We start from the raw sequence: 13642 nt of genomic DNA, 5'->3' as shown, positions 1-13642 counted from the left end.
CAATGACAATTTGTCCTAGGACCACTGTGACACCCCATTCACTTACACGCTCAGTGGCTGGTTTAGCCAGGATAATTGGGGTCTTCTGCATGGTGTATCCGCAGTTATCATCATTCCCATCCTGAGCAAGATAAAAAAGGTCTTATTGATGTTGAATCCGGTCATTCCTTTGCAAGGATTATATTAGCAAAGCACATATAGCCGACCCCTGGTTCCCCCTCCTGGTCACGCTGTTTAACACACACAGAGTTACAGCAGGGATTTCCAAACTCGGGTCTCAAGGCACCAAAACAGTCCAGATTTAAAAGGATATCTATACTTGAGCACAGATGGTTCAAATCGGGCAACTGATTACCTCCTCCCATGATTTTTCAAGTGAGGCACCCTAGCTCTGAATTTTTCTCCTTCTCCCCAAAAGTCTCTCTATCTCTTACAAAACTTCAAACGGGCACTCAAGACCCACTTCTTTATTAAACCAAGCCACCTCTCATCCCAAAGGCCCCTAATACACTAGTCTGACCGCTCGGAGGCACAAGTTGGACCATTTTTCCCTTGAATTGCCCCGGCAGCTCCTTGGGAGGAGTTCTGTACAATTAGGCACTCAATGTGCCATTTATTACACGGGAAGATGGATGCCATACATTGCGGTTGCTAGAAGTACCTGCAATGTGCTGCTGATGGCTACACATACGATTTATCTTATGTGCAGCATGTCTGACCTCCGACATGGGACTGCGCATCGAGTCACAGAAGATGTCCAACACATGCGATTTAGCCCGATTTCTCAGAATCGGGCCAAATCGCACTAATATATGGGGGCCTTTACCCTTTGTTTCACACCTGTCTGCCCCACCTCTTCACAATGTAAGCTCTCACAAACAGGTTTTTTTGTAAAAAAAAAATAAGAAAAAGCACAAACATGAATTAAACAATACATTTGTTTGTAATGGTAAGCAGAGGCTAAAATGTGTGATCTATTTATTCTGTGAAATAACCAAGCCTAGACTCTCTACATACATTATGTACACCTAGTGTTCATTCTAGCACCCGCCATCTTTGAAAACTCATGCAGTTCCTCTTCCCTGCCTGAGGTAATACCGCTGTCTGCTGTAGTGCTTCTAGCACAGTGTGGTCTGTATATCAGCACTGATACGCAAACCAGACCTGTGCTAGAAACACCACAGCAGACAGCGACACCCCAGGCAGAGAACAGGAACTGCATGTGGTTTCAAAGCTGGCGGGTGCTACGATGAACACTATACACCTATGCAGACTCTCAGGTGGCAGGGTATAATAAGAGAAATCTACAAAGACAAAAAAAAAGTTCAGTTTTATTGTAACTAACAATACCCAGAAACCATCTGTGTACTCACCCATCTGTCCTGATCGCGGTCCCGCAGCATGGGGTCTCTTTCACGGCCAGGCTCAGAGAGGTTGAGGTTACCAGAAGGACCCTGGTCCATCCAGCGACGCCTTCTACCACGCCCGGGGACGTACATACTGGGCTGGCTGTGCCCAGAGTCTGACATGGTTCTGTGAGATAGTAGGAAAAAAGTCCCATATTAATTATAATGAATATGTTCCATCTGTCTTTAGCAGTGTGAATAAAATGCTAGATGCAGGAGGAATCTGACAGCAAGGATTCCCCCGGAACATTAAATAGGGTGAGCATCTGGCATGGGGGTAAAACAGCGGTGATCCCCGCAGTTTAACCCCCTCGCCGGCTGCATTGATTACACCCCATGATCAAAGGAGGCAAAATACATTTCCCAGTATCTCCATGACTTTTTGCTAATTCTGCCAAATAGTTGTGCATGTTTAGCTGCACTACGGGTGGCTAAAGTTCCTCCAACAAATTTAGGCCGTGTCCTGATGGGATTTCGGACAAGCTAAATTATTTATTACGTTTCTTATATAGCACACACATATTCCACAGTGCTATACAGAGAATATTTGAACAATCACATCAGCCCCTGGAGTACCCGGAGGAAAAAAACAAACAAGTACGGGGAGATTATAAAAACTTCCCACAGTCAGGGCCATGATGGGAATGGAACCCATGACCTCAGTGAAGTGAGGCAGTAATGTAACCATTACACCGTCCGTAACTGCCCACACGGTATGCTTATATCTGTGTAAAACCAGTTAATTTCATATTTTGGCTTAGTAGTACACAGGGATTTATGTAAATTAGTGTCAAATACTATCTTTTCTTGCTTTTTAAATGTGACTCATGCAAGCATAATTCCCAACTAAACTGTAACCATAATATTACTATAGACATCCATTATTCTAAAGACTACTTCCCTTAGTGCAAACATTAATATGCTCACCTTGGCGTCTGGCTCAGCTGTAGGACTTTCTTATTGTTGTATAAGAATTACACCCTGTAAATGCATAAAAGTACCATTCATTACTTCATTCAACTATATATCTAAGTCATGCTTGCCTACTTTTGAAAACTAGTTTCAGGGAGATTATAGTTGGTAGTAGAATTTTGCAAAGCCTAGAAGTGTGGGTGTGTACTGCTATATCTGAGAGGAATCTTTATAATTACAGTACTTGATTCCTAGCATGGCGCCCACGATTTCAATTGTATGCCATCGGGTCTGAAAAATCGGTCGCATCGCATGCGACCGACCCGATTTTTACATTGTACTCAATGTTAAATGGTCCCCGAGACCCGATTTTACATTGGGCCCAATGTTAAATGCCCCCCAGACCCCAAATTTAATTGTATACCCACTCTGATGGGTCAAATGCCCCCCCATTGTTAACGCCACCCCACAATCAACGCCAACCCGAAGCGCGGCGAGCTCAGCGAGAGGGGCGGTGGTACGAGTCCTCCGACCTTTTCATACCCCACTATCCACGTCGGCGTGGAGTTGATTTTATATAGTGTGGCGAGCGCGAAACGTGGCGTGCGGAGCGAGCCCCGCGAGGGGACGCGCATTACTTCACACGTATTATGCGTGCGCTCGCCACACTATATAAAATCAACTCCACGCCGACGTGGATAGTGGGGGTATGAAAAGGTCGGAGGATGCGTACCGCTGAGCTCGCCACACTTCGGGTTGGCGTTGATCGTGGGGTGGCGTTAACAATGGGGGGAATTTGACCTCATAATTAACCATCAGGGTGGGTATAACATTAAAAATTGGGTCTGGGGGGCATTTAACATTGGATCCAATGTAAAATTGGGTCTGAGGTACAATTTAACATTGGGTCCAATGGCAAAATCGGGTCGGTCGCGTCGCATCGCATGCCATTATAATGGCATGCAATGCGACCGATTTTTTTATTGTATGGGAAACGTCTTTGAAGGGCTAAAATCGGGTCGGTCGGGTCTGATCGGGTCCCATCGCATACCTTAAGTTAATGGTATGCGATGGACCCGACGGGCGCCGCTAGGAAACAAGTACCAAAATTACTTCTATCCAAATGTAGATGAGCCCAAAAGCAGTTTGTAAGAGCTACTATACTTGGTAAAGTGCTGGGAAATGGTGCTGATGATTCAATATAAATGTATCGGTCTATCATTCCTTTTTTCCCCAAAAATGCAGAAATAATTAGAATCAACACCAGAAGTGGTGTTGATTCTAATTATTTCTGCAAGTCTCCCCGAGTACCGGCCGTAGCTCCTGTTGGAGCACCCTGGACTGTATTTATTATCTGGCAAGGCTACCGGGGAGCAATTGAAAACTGTTAGTGCGAGTGCCGGACATCTGATAGATTATATATATATATATACACTGTAGCTGGTCAAACAAAAGTACAAAGCATTCTGTGACTTTAATCACACAATACAGCACATATGAGGAACTGCATTACACATAGAGAATGCTTAAAAAAATAATAGGTTAGCAAAGTGACAATTTAAATTGAAAACAGGGGCACCACCCTGCATCACCCAGACTCCCCCATGGTGCTCCACCATCCCTGCACAAGATGAGCATGGTAAATAGGGGCACCCACCTGCATCACCCAAACTCCCTCCCCCCTATGGTGCACTACCATCCCTGTATATAAGCAGGGGATACAGGAACACCCACCCGCATCACCCATACTCCCCCATGGTGCTCCATCAGCCCTGCTGTACGTGAGTAGTGTAAACAGGAGCACCCACCTACATCACCCGTGTGACATCTGATCCTACCTCACCTACCGCGTTCTTACAGCTTCAGACCACCACAGCACACAACAGCCAGTGCCACAAGCGGGAGCTCTACTCAGTGCGCATGCGCAGTGACGGCAGCCGCATCTGTCCAAACATCTCTGGCAGTCCGTACTAGTTGGTAACACGGTGCAATCCGTTCGCTGCAAAACCCGGTGACTGATGGGTAATGTAGTCCTCACACACATGCCTCCAAAGACAGGAGGACTGCACTTCCCAGCATGCTCTGTGATGACTTCAACTGTGGTACTAGTTACTTCCAGGTTGGGGCAGCGCTGCCTGGACCCTTATTCCCGGCAGCAAGGGAGAGGAGGGAGGTAAGTCATCTGAGGTGGAAGGTAGCTGTAGTGTGAATCAACTTACCTGAGGAGGTCAGTAGCTGAGGTGGGAGGTGAGTCAGAGGTACAGTAGGTGAGGTGGGAGGTGAGTCAGAGGTACAGTAGGTGAGGTGGGAGGTCAGCCAGAGGTAGGGGAGGTGAGAGGTCAGCCAGAGGTAGGGGAGGTGAGAGGTGAGATGCAGGTGGCCGGGGTGGGAGGTGAGATGCAGGTGGCCGGGGTGGGAGGTGAGATGCAGGTGGTTGGGGTGGGAGGTGAGACCCAGGTGGCCGGGGTGGGAGGTGAGACGCAGGTGGCCGGGGTGGGAGGTGAGACGCAGGTGGCTGGGGTGGGAGGTGAGACGCAGGTGGCCGGGGTGGGAGGTGAGACGCAGGTGGTTGGGGTGGGAGGTGAGACCCAGGTGGCCGGGGTGGGAGGTGAGACCCAGGTGGCCGGGGTGGGAGGTGAGACGCAGGTGGCCGGGCCGGGAGGTGAGACGCAGGTGGCCGGGAGGTGAGACGCAGGTGGCCGGGGTGGGAGGTGAGACGCAGGTGGCCGGGGTGGGAGGTGAGACGCAGGTGGCCGGGGTGGGAGGTGAGACGCAGGTGGCCGGGGTGGGAGGTGAGACGCAGGTGGCCGGGGTGGGAGGTGAGACGCAGGTGGCCGGGGTGGGAGGTGAGACGCAGGTGGCCGGGGTGGGAGGTGAGACGCAGGTGGCCGGGGTGGGAGGTGAGACGCAGGTGGCCGGGATGGGAGGTGAGACGCAGGTGGCCGGGGTGGGAGGTGAGACGCAGGTGGCCGGGGTGGGAGGTGAGACGCAGGTGGCCAGGGTGGGAGGTGAGACGCAGGTGGCCAGGGTGGGAGGTGAGACGCAGGTGGCTAGGGTGGGAGGTGAGACGCAGGTGGCTAGGGTGGGAGGTTAGATGCAGGTGGCCGGTTTGGGAGGTGAGCCGCAGGTGGCCGGTTTGGGAGGTGAGCTGCAGGTGGCCGGTTTGGGAGGTGGCCGGGGTGGGAGTTGAGCCGCAGGTGGCCGGTTTGGGAGGTGAGACGCAGGTGGCCGGGGCGGGAGGTGAGTCGCGGGTGGCCTGGGCGGGAGGTAAGTTGCAGGTAGTAGAGATTAGATAGTAACTAGAGCTTTTCCATTGTGCTCTGTATACTAGCTCTGGCTCATACAGTATAAAAGTGTTTAAAAATAACCAGCGTCATGTCCTGGTGTAGATTAGTTGTGATATAGATGCAGCAAAACACACCATACACTAGCAGAGTTGCACAGGCTCACTGGCACCAGGCACCATACACTGCGAGGTGTATTCAGGCCAGATGTGTGAGGGCACATCTCTATTTTACTTCTGTTATAAATTGTTTGCTCTCAACTTACCGTGGCTTATATACAGTGCAGTACTATCTTGTATACAAATCACACATCCATTCGTTAGTGATCGGGAGCCCCCGAATCGCTTCCGATGCCCTCAACACATACTGTGCAAATTCGTAGGGAAGACAGATAGGAGCGCACAGTAGCATCTATCCGAAAGCTCCTAGCGTATGTTCACTTTCAATGCACCACCCCGGCTACCTGCGACTGTGGGTTTTCACCTTTTTTGTCCCGAATGTTAACATGGTTGACATGGACACCGTATCGGTGCACTGCGTCCCCTCGCATGCTTCGGGCTTGGTTCCTTGCAATGCTCAACATACTATTCTATTCTCCCACCTTGCCCTAGCGGATGTTAGGGCATGAAATACCACCTGTCAGCATGTCGGCTCCAAAAAAAAAAAAAGAACCCATGTTGACCTTTTCATTGTTGACCTAGACACTGTTGACCTAATAGCAGCAAGGCTTTGAGCGCTAGGGACAGGTGTGCTGGGATGTGTACAGATAGCTGCCCTCTGGTAGAGGGATGCCGCCCTCAATACAAAGTGCACAGAGGAAAAGAACCAGTAGGCGCCTTCTGTACACTAAAAACAATTTGGGACTTGTTTCCTAGCACGGCCACAACGATCATGATCGTGGGCATCGTGAGTAAAAATCGGGGGCATCGCGGCCATCGCATGCACTAAAAAATCGGGTGCGATGGTACCGACGCGATGCCCACGATTTCCCATAGGGAACAATGTTAAATACCTCAATTTACCCGCGATGCCCCCGATTTCCCATAGAAAACAATGTTAAATGGCTCAATTTACCCAAATCATCATAGGGAACAATGTTAAATGGGCCACAAACCCCCCAAAACACCCCTGAACAGTGAAATGTCCCCCCAAAAGTAGTTTACGCCACCCCACGATCAACGCCATCCCGAAGCGTGGCGAGCGCAGCGGTACGCGTCCTCCGACCTTTTCATACCCCCACTATCCACGTCGGCGTGGAGTTGAGAATAGAATAGTGTGGCGAGCGCACGCGGATACCTGTGAAGCCCGCGAAGGGACGCGTTTACCTGTGAAGGTATCCGCGTCCCCTCGCTGCGCTCGCCACACTATTCTATTCTCAACTCCACGCCGACGTGGATAGTGGGGGTATGAAAAGGTCGGAGGACGCGTACCGCCGCCTCTCGCGGGCTCGCTGCGCTCGCCACGCTTCGGGTTCGCGTTGATCGTGGGGTGGCTTAAACTACTTTTGGGGGGACATTTCACTGTTCAGGGGTGTTTTGGGGGGTTTCTGGCCCATTTCCCATTGTTCCCTATGATGATTTGGTGAAATTGAGGCATTTAACATTGTTTCCTATGGGAAATCGGGGGCATCGCGTCTGGACCATTTAAGCCTTTTTTAGCCGCATACGACGCGACCGACGCGATTTTGACTTATTTCAATGGGAAAATCGGGGGCATCGCGTCGGTCGCGTCGCAGACCACTAAAAATTACACCCGATGCCCGCGATTGTGGCCGTGCTAGGAAACAAGTACCAACAATTTATTAACAAGTACCATAAAAAACATATAAAAGATTAAACAATAAGACAGTAATGCATGCATGCACAAAACCATAATTATTACTGTTGACCTAATGCTTGTGTCGACCTTCCAACCATGTCAACCTATTTCAGGTGTTAAGCTAAGCCATGTCGACATTCAACGGTCAAGACAATGCATGTCGACTTTGTGTGTTGACCCAGTGGCGTATACCCACCGAATAACCCAGGCTCGTTAAAAAAAGCTATTCAACTTTTGCTGGAGACACATGTACACTTGCATGTGCTGTTTTTAATGCGGAATACGCACTGGGCGATTGTAGCCCTATTTCTAAAGGTGCCCATACACGGTGCGATGTGTTGTTGGTGCATTTTGAACTATACAATGGTGCTGTACTATTTGAACTTCAGTGCTATGCGATTAATTATTATTTTTTTTTTATGCATTTTTTAAATCCCGGAAATCGGGATTGAAAATATGCCTAATCCCGCGATTCCCAGAATACACGGGATTGAGTTGGTCAAATAAAACTTTAATGCCCCTCTGTCCCCCGCAAACCAGTGTCACTTACAGTACGCGGGCGGCAGTGGTGGTGATCGGGAGACCCGGGCGGAGGTGAGGAGGTCGGGTGGTGCGACAGGCGCGCTGCACAGCATGACCTCTGCCATTAGGTCACGCTGCGCACAGCAGCCCGCCTGGATCAGGAACAGCCAGGCAACATCTGAGCTGGTCTCTCAGCACTGCCCGGCATTAGATTTGCTCATGCGCAGGGGAATCCTGGGATTAGAAGGTCCAATCCCGGGATTCAAATCAAATCATAATGTAATTAGTTCAAATTGTATACAATGTGTTACAACAGTGATACGATTTGGTACAAAAATGACTGCCTGCACATACTTTTTGTACTATACAATTCAAAGTACACAGGAGTGTGTGCGTATGTGTATGGGGCATTACAGCTGGCAGTGTGGGTTCCTTGCTGGCCTCATTATTCCTCTTCTTGCTGGGTAATGTAGTTCTCTCCAGATCCTGCAGTGTCCATGACTACATTTCCTAGCATGCTCTGGTTATTTTACTACTTCCAGGTCAGGAGTTTATTTATCAGACTGACACAATAAAGTCTCTCTTAAAGGTTGACTTTCATTGGACACTTTATGGCTTTCTGGTTTATCTGTGATTAGCCAGCTCCCAGCTTTCCTTGAACTTGCTCGTCTTCTAGTCTGATCACCCAGTGCCTGGTGAGTCATGATAAAATGCCATATTGCAATACTGATTTATTAAATGTAGGTACATGCAAATCATGTACCAGCGATGTCCGTCGGTAATAGAATGCTGGGACTTTCTATTACCCTGCAATAGAAATATAACTTTTCTCCTTTTTGGTACTTTGATCCCAGGGTACTTTCAGTTCCAGAGTACAACTCCCATACGGTATTCACAAATCTGCATTTTATCTATTAGACCAGCTTTCACTATTTCTTGATAGCAGATCACCTGTTGCATAAAAGATTTAGGGGCAGATGTATTAAGCCTTAACAAGAGATAAATGCAAGGGTGATAAGGAGAGATAAACGTCCAGCCAATCAGCTCCTTACTGACTTTTTTCAAACACAGGCTGTAACATGGCAGTTAGCAGGTGATTGGCTGGGCGTTTATCTCTCCTTATCACCCTTGCATTTATCTCTTGTTAAAGCTTAATACATCTGCCCCTTAAACGTCTATTGCAGATTCCACTACATAACACCATGGCCCTTATTCAGATCTGATTGCAGTACAAATTTGTTCTCAAAATGGGCAAAACCATGTGCACTGCAGGTGGGGCAGATATAACGTGTGCAGAGAGAGTTCAATTTGATGGGTTGTGTTGAAACTGAAATCTAAATTGCAATGTAAAAATAATGCAGCCAGTATTTACCCTGCACAGAAACAAAATAACTCGCCCAAATCTAACTCTCTCTATACATGTTACATCTGCCCCACCTGCAGTGCACATGGTTTTTCCCATTTTCAGAACAAATTTGTACTGCAATCAGATCTGAACAAGGGCCCATGTGTACACACAGATCCGCCACGAGATCAGAAATGTTCTAGTGCCGATCATTCCTGGGTGGTGGCTGGAAGGTCTGTTCTACATGATATGTTATGGCAGTAGCAAGGGCACATCACTGAAGTTAAAGGCTTAAACCGCTCACAATGGAAGCCACACCCCGATTCAGAATTTGCACCTAGCAAAGGGCTGGTGCAAGAATCGATAGTGGGACTGATAGCAGCTTCTAAAGATGCTGAAAGTGGGGTCCAACCTCTTGCACAGTCTCACTCCTGTACCGGCATTAGTGTAAAGTCACAGATGAGGCTACGGTGGAAGACACTGAAGGGATCACCTAGAAGCCAATCAGATTCTGTCTATCATTTTCTAGGATGCTATAGAGAAATGATAGACAGGATCTGATTGCTAAAGGCAACATCACCTCTTTTAGCTCTGATTGCCCTTGTATATTCCACTGTGATTAAGCTTCGTACTCCATGTCACACTGGTAATGGGCAGCGAATAACTTGCCCAGTTGTGTAATGGCACAGGGTATTTATCTCTCGCTCTGCCAACACTACAGAGTGACATGACTGCGTACTGGTGACTTGCACATAGTGGTCTACTGCCTTAAGTTCTAAGCCTTTATGTTACTCTTCATGCAGGGAGTGTGATCGGGCAGGTGTCTGACACCATGGATGCCCATCTGGGATTTGAGGTCGGAGCTGAAGTAGAACTGAATGACGGCACTGCTATGGATGACTGCGCTGCAGTTAAGGTGGTAGGTACAGCCACCAGTAACGAAATCTTATAACATTCAGGCTGCTAGGGGCTGATTGTATTTAGAATTTGCAATGCTCTGAGAAAGCGCAGGCAACTGTTATTTCATAGCATTTATTTTATCTGATTACATCGTCTATTGAGACTGATTCTACTTTTTTAAAATTTATTTTTGAATGCTCATAAATTTGTGCCGGGTTCTAAAAAGATCACGGGCGAAAATGACTTTTTGTTTTATGGATGTTTCGCTGGAAATCCACTTTTTGGCCATCCCTTACTGCACCTTTAGGGGAGGATTCAGTTAGGAGTAATGATGATGATGGTTCTGTGCACACATCATCTGCACTCATGGTAGCCCCTAAATTGAGCATTTGAATGAACACCACAATAGGTTAGTGAATCTAAATGCTCAATTTGGGGGTTGTAAAAGGTGCTATTGCCGACATCTAAATTAATACACCCCTGCAAACCAGAGCCTGTACCAATCTTGGGCCTTGTTATCAATGCTTCCTCTTGGAAGCATTGATAACAAGGCCCAGAGCTTTCTGAGTTGCATGCCTAGCAGGTGCTTGTGTTCTGCTCAGAACTTGCTTGTATACCAGAGCTGACTCATCTTCTCTGTTCCACCAGGAGAATAAGCGTGACCTGCCTGTATGGCACCATCTTCATTATGTTGAAGAATCGAGCAGCGATGAGAGCCTGGACTCCCACCAAGTGCTTTCCACACCTCCCAAAGTTAAGAACCTGGAGACACGAAATTATGGTCCTGACATCAAGCAGTTGATTGCGGAGAAAGAACACGTGGAAAGTAAAATGTCTTTGTTATCGTCCTCGGAATATCTACATGCAGAACTCCAGATGCATGAAGTACAGGTTGATGGTGACTCTGTTGTTTGGAGCAACATGTACGACGACGAACTTCACGACCAGTCTTTTCAGTTGGTGCCTTGTTTTGAAGAAGCAGAAGTTTCTCACACAGAGATGGCCCCAGCCTCAGGGTATGGTCGGTCTCCTAACTCCACTGAGCAGTATTCTGCTGGCACTGTGCCCCATGAAGAAGACGGGAGAGAGGGATTAGGAAAATATAGTTACTTTAATGCAAACACCCAGTTTGCTGGTACCGTAAAGCCTTGGGTGAGAAGCCATAAATGCCCCAGGTGTGGACGTCAGTTTGGACGTTTGTACAACCTGGAAAAACATATATGCATTAAAACGGCCTTAGGCAAACCTCAGCAACCGGTCTACAATGAAGACTATACTTCTGCCAATAGCAGGAAGAAAAATAATGTTTCAGCAAAGAAGAACGAACAAAACCACGAGTCTATGAATAGTTTAGAAAACATGTGTGTTGAAGCTCAAAAGCAGCTTCAAAGCCTACAGGGACATTACATTATAGAAGAGGAGTTTGCAGATATGTCTGGAACTGTAATGGAAGTAGACCCACCGGACATGCAACCATGGAGTCAGGAGAGCATCTCCGTAGATGGCACGTTAGTTTCTACCAACAAAATATCATATAAAGGTATTTTTATTTGTCACCGCTGTGGGCATAATTTTAGAAACAGTCGCAACCTAGAGTGTCATGTTTGCCCCAACGAGGAGACCAGGATATTCATTTCACAAAATTTGAATGCTTCTCAAGAAACCTCTCCAGTGCCGTCATTAGTAAACATGGAACAAGACTTGGACAGTCACACTGTGCACAGTCCTTCTCCGTTAGAGAAGAATGTCCACACTAACTGTAGTAGGTCTCCTGGGAGCAGCAAAGATGATATTGCCAGTTCAGCCACCTTCCCTGGTGAATCACTCGAAATCTTCAAATGCCAGCAGTGTAAGAGAGTGTACAATAAGCGTTGTTCATACGCCACCCACATACATTGGCATATGAAAGAGAGAGATTTTGTATCTTCTGTGACTAGCACAGCGGCAAGGACTATAGTAACAGAGGACCAGGAACCTGGTTGGGCTGCTCTACAGGATGCTGTATCTCCTACGGTGCTTAAAAAGATACCAGTCAGCTCTCACAAATCGTCTCAAACATTTACTTGCGAACATTGCGGTACAGTATTCGATAAGCATTGTTCATACGCCACTCACACTCGCTGGCATTTGAAAGAAAGCAAAACTGTATCTACAGTTGGAGTTGCGACTCGAAAGCCAGCACGGGGAGGCCAGGAAAGTAATAGAACAGCAAACCAAGTAAAACATCCAGAGAATGTCGAGAAGAACACCAGACCCATTGTTCTTTTCAGCTGCCAGCATTGTGGGAGAGTGTTTAATAAGAGCTGTTCCTATGCTACGCACATACGTTGGCATATGAAAGAGAGAGAATTAGAGAAAAGCGTTAAAGCTCAGGCCCAAGTGGTCCTGGCGCAAGGAGAGGAATACATGGAGGAAGTTGAGATCAAAGACTTGGAGGAACAACAGAATTGGTCAACTGATAGAGATGAAGGCACCCCTTTCCCTGATGTCCATGATGAAAATAGTAATTTTCAAAGTTTCAGCGGGCATGTCATGCATTTAAACTTGGGCGAGCAGTACAACCTTCATACAAATGAGGAAAAGGCGCAAATCAGTGAAGCTTCTGGAGATAATCCAAAGTCTAGTCAAATAGATTCTAACCAACAAAGACCTTCTACTGTTGTTCCAGAATACATATTTGAGCTTGTAATTGGGACAGAAGATGTGCATGAGGTCTTGTTATCTGAAAGTCACCATGTAATCCAAAATGGAGAGGATTTAAGGACTACAGGAGATGCTGAAGAGGCTCCCAGGCCTCGAGTCAGTTCCTTTACTACCATGAACCCAAAGGAGCAACCAATTTACTTCCCGCTGATGTTGCCATATGCATTGGTAGCAAGGCTCTTAAAACGGCCCAAGCCCCCATGCAGATGTCGAGACTGTGGAATGCGATTTTACCAAGCCTGGCGGTTACAATGGCACCGGCACAAAGACTTAAACAGAAATACGTGGAAGAAACACAGATGTGACTGTGGACGATCCCCTGTCGGTTCCTTACATTTTCTCCGGCACCAGTTGGAACATTTAAGCAGCACTGCCTTTATCTGCGCCGTGTGTGGAAAGGTCCTGCGAGGTTACAGGCAACTCCAAGCCCACAGCTGGCTGCACCCGCTGGTATCCCAGTTCCAGTGCAAATGTGGAGCGCGGTTTACTCGGCTTCCCAAATACCTCTGGCACTCCTTGATAAATAAGACAAAAGACAGAAAACAACCCACACAAAGAAACCATGCAGGAGCACCGTCGGCGTGACAATCCGTATCTGTAATGAGTAAGAAATCAGAAACATTCTTAAATGATTCACACAACTGCATTGCTTCATGCTGCAGACTTATCGAACTCCAACGCGTTTTACATGTGATTTACACGCTAAGAAGTTGTTGCTTTCAGTTTCTAAATAAATTGATAATGATATATTA

General features: G+C 47.4%; 2 protein-coding genes across 6 annotated transcripts in view; one reads left to right on the top strand and one right to left on the bottom strand.

Annotated features, from left to right (window-relative positions):
• Positions 1-4309, bottom strand: part of SMG9 (SMG9 nonsense mediated mRNA decay factor) — a 19070-nt gene extending 14761 nt beyond the window's left edge. The window contains exons 1-4 of one of the 4 annotated variants that reach the window (XM_083162317.1): positions 4157-4309; positions 2334-2387; positions 1374-1533; positions 47-121 (exon numbers count right to left, since the gene is read on the bottom strand). In XM_083162317.1, coding sequence (XP_083018443.1) covers positions 47-121; positions 1374-1529 — 231 coding nt within the window. In that variant the 5' untranslated portion in view covers positions 1530-1533; positions 2334-2387; positions 4157-4309. Of the gene's footprint in view, positions 1-46; positions 122-1373; positions 1534-2333; positions 2388-4126 lie in introns of all 4 variants that reach the window. The other 3 variants (XM_083162319.1, XM_083162318.1, XM_083162320.1) reach the window with 3 other exon arrangements.
• LOC146042341 (uncharacterized) lies at positions 4203-13642 on the top strand. Of its 2 annotated transcripts, XM_083162316.1 has the most exons (4): positions 4203-4491; positions 8532-8637; positions 10091-10206; positions 10836-13642. In XM_083162316.1, exons 3-4 carry the CDS (start codon positions 10120-10122, stop codon positions 13473-13475), a joined length of 2727 nt encoding a protein of 908 aa, XP_083018442.1. In that variant the 5' UTR covers positions 4203-4491; positions 8532-8637; positions 10091-10119; the 3' UTR covers positions 13476-13642. The 2 variants fall into 2 exon arrangements, with proteins under 2 accessions (XP_083018442.1, XP_083018441.1); XM_083162315.1 differs by lacking the exon at positions 8532-8637.

Source organism: Crinia signifera, chromosome 19 (assembly GCF_055691185.1).
Source record: "Crinia signifera chromosome 19, ASM5569118v1, whole genome shotgun sequence".
Classification (NCBI taxonomy): Eukaryota; Metazoa; Chordata; class Amphibia; order Anura; family Myobatrachidae; genus Crinia; species Crinia signifera.
Note: the sequence above shows the minus strand (reverse complement) of the source record. Positions and strands in the feature narration are given on the sequence as shown.

Coding starts and splice junctions, on each gene's coding strand:
- LOC146042341 (XM_083162315.1), top strand. CDS start 10,120: ATGGATGCCCATCTGGGATTTGAGGTCGGAGCTGAAGTAGAACTGAAT. Junction 10,207..10,835: donor ACTGCGCTGCAGTTAAGGTG/GTAGGTACAGCC, acceptor CTGTTCCACCAG/GAGAATAAGCGTGACCTGCC.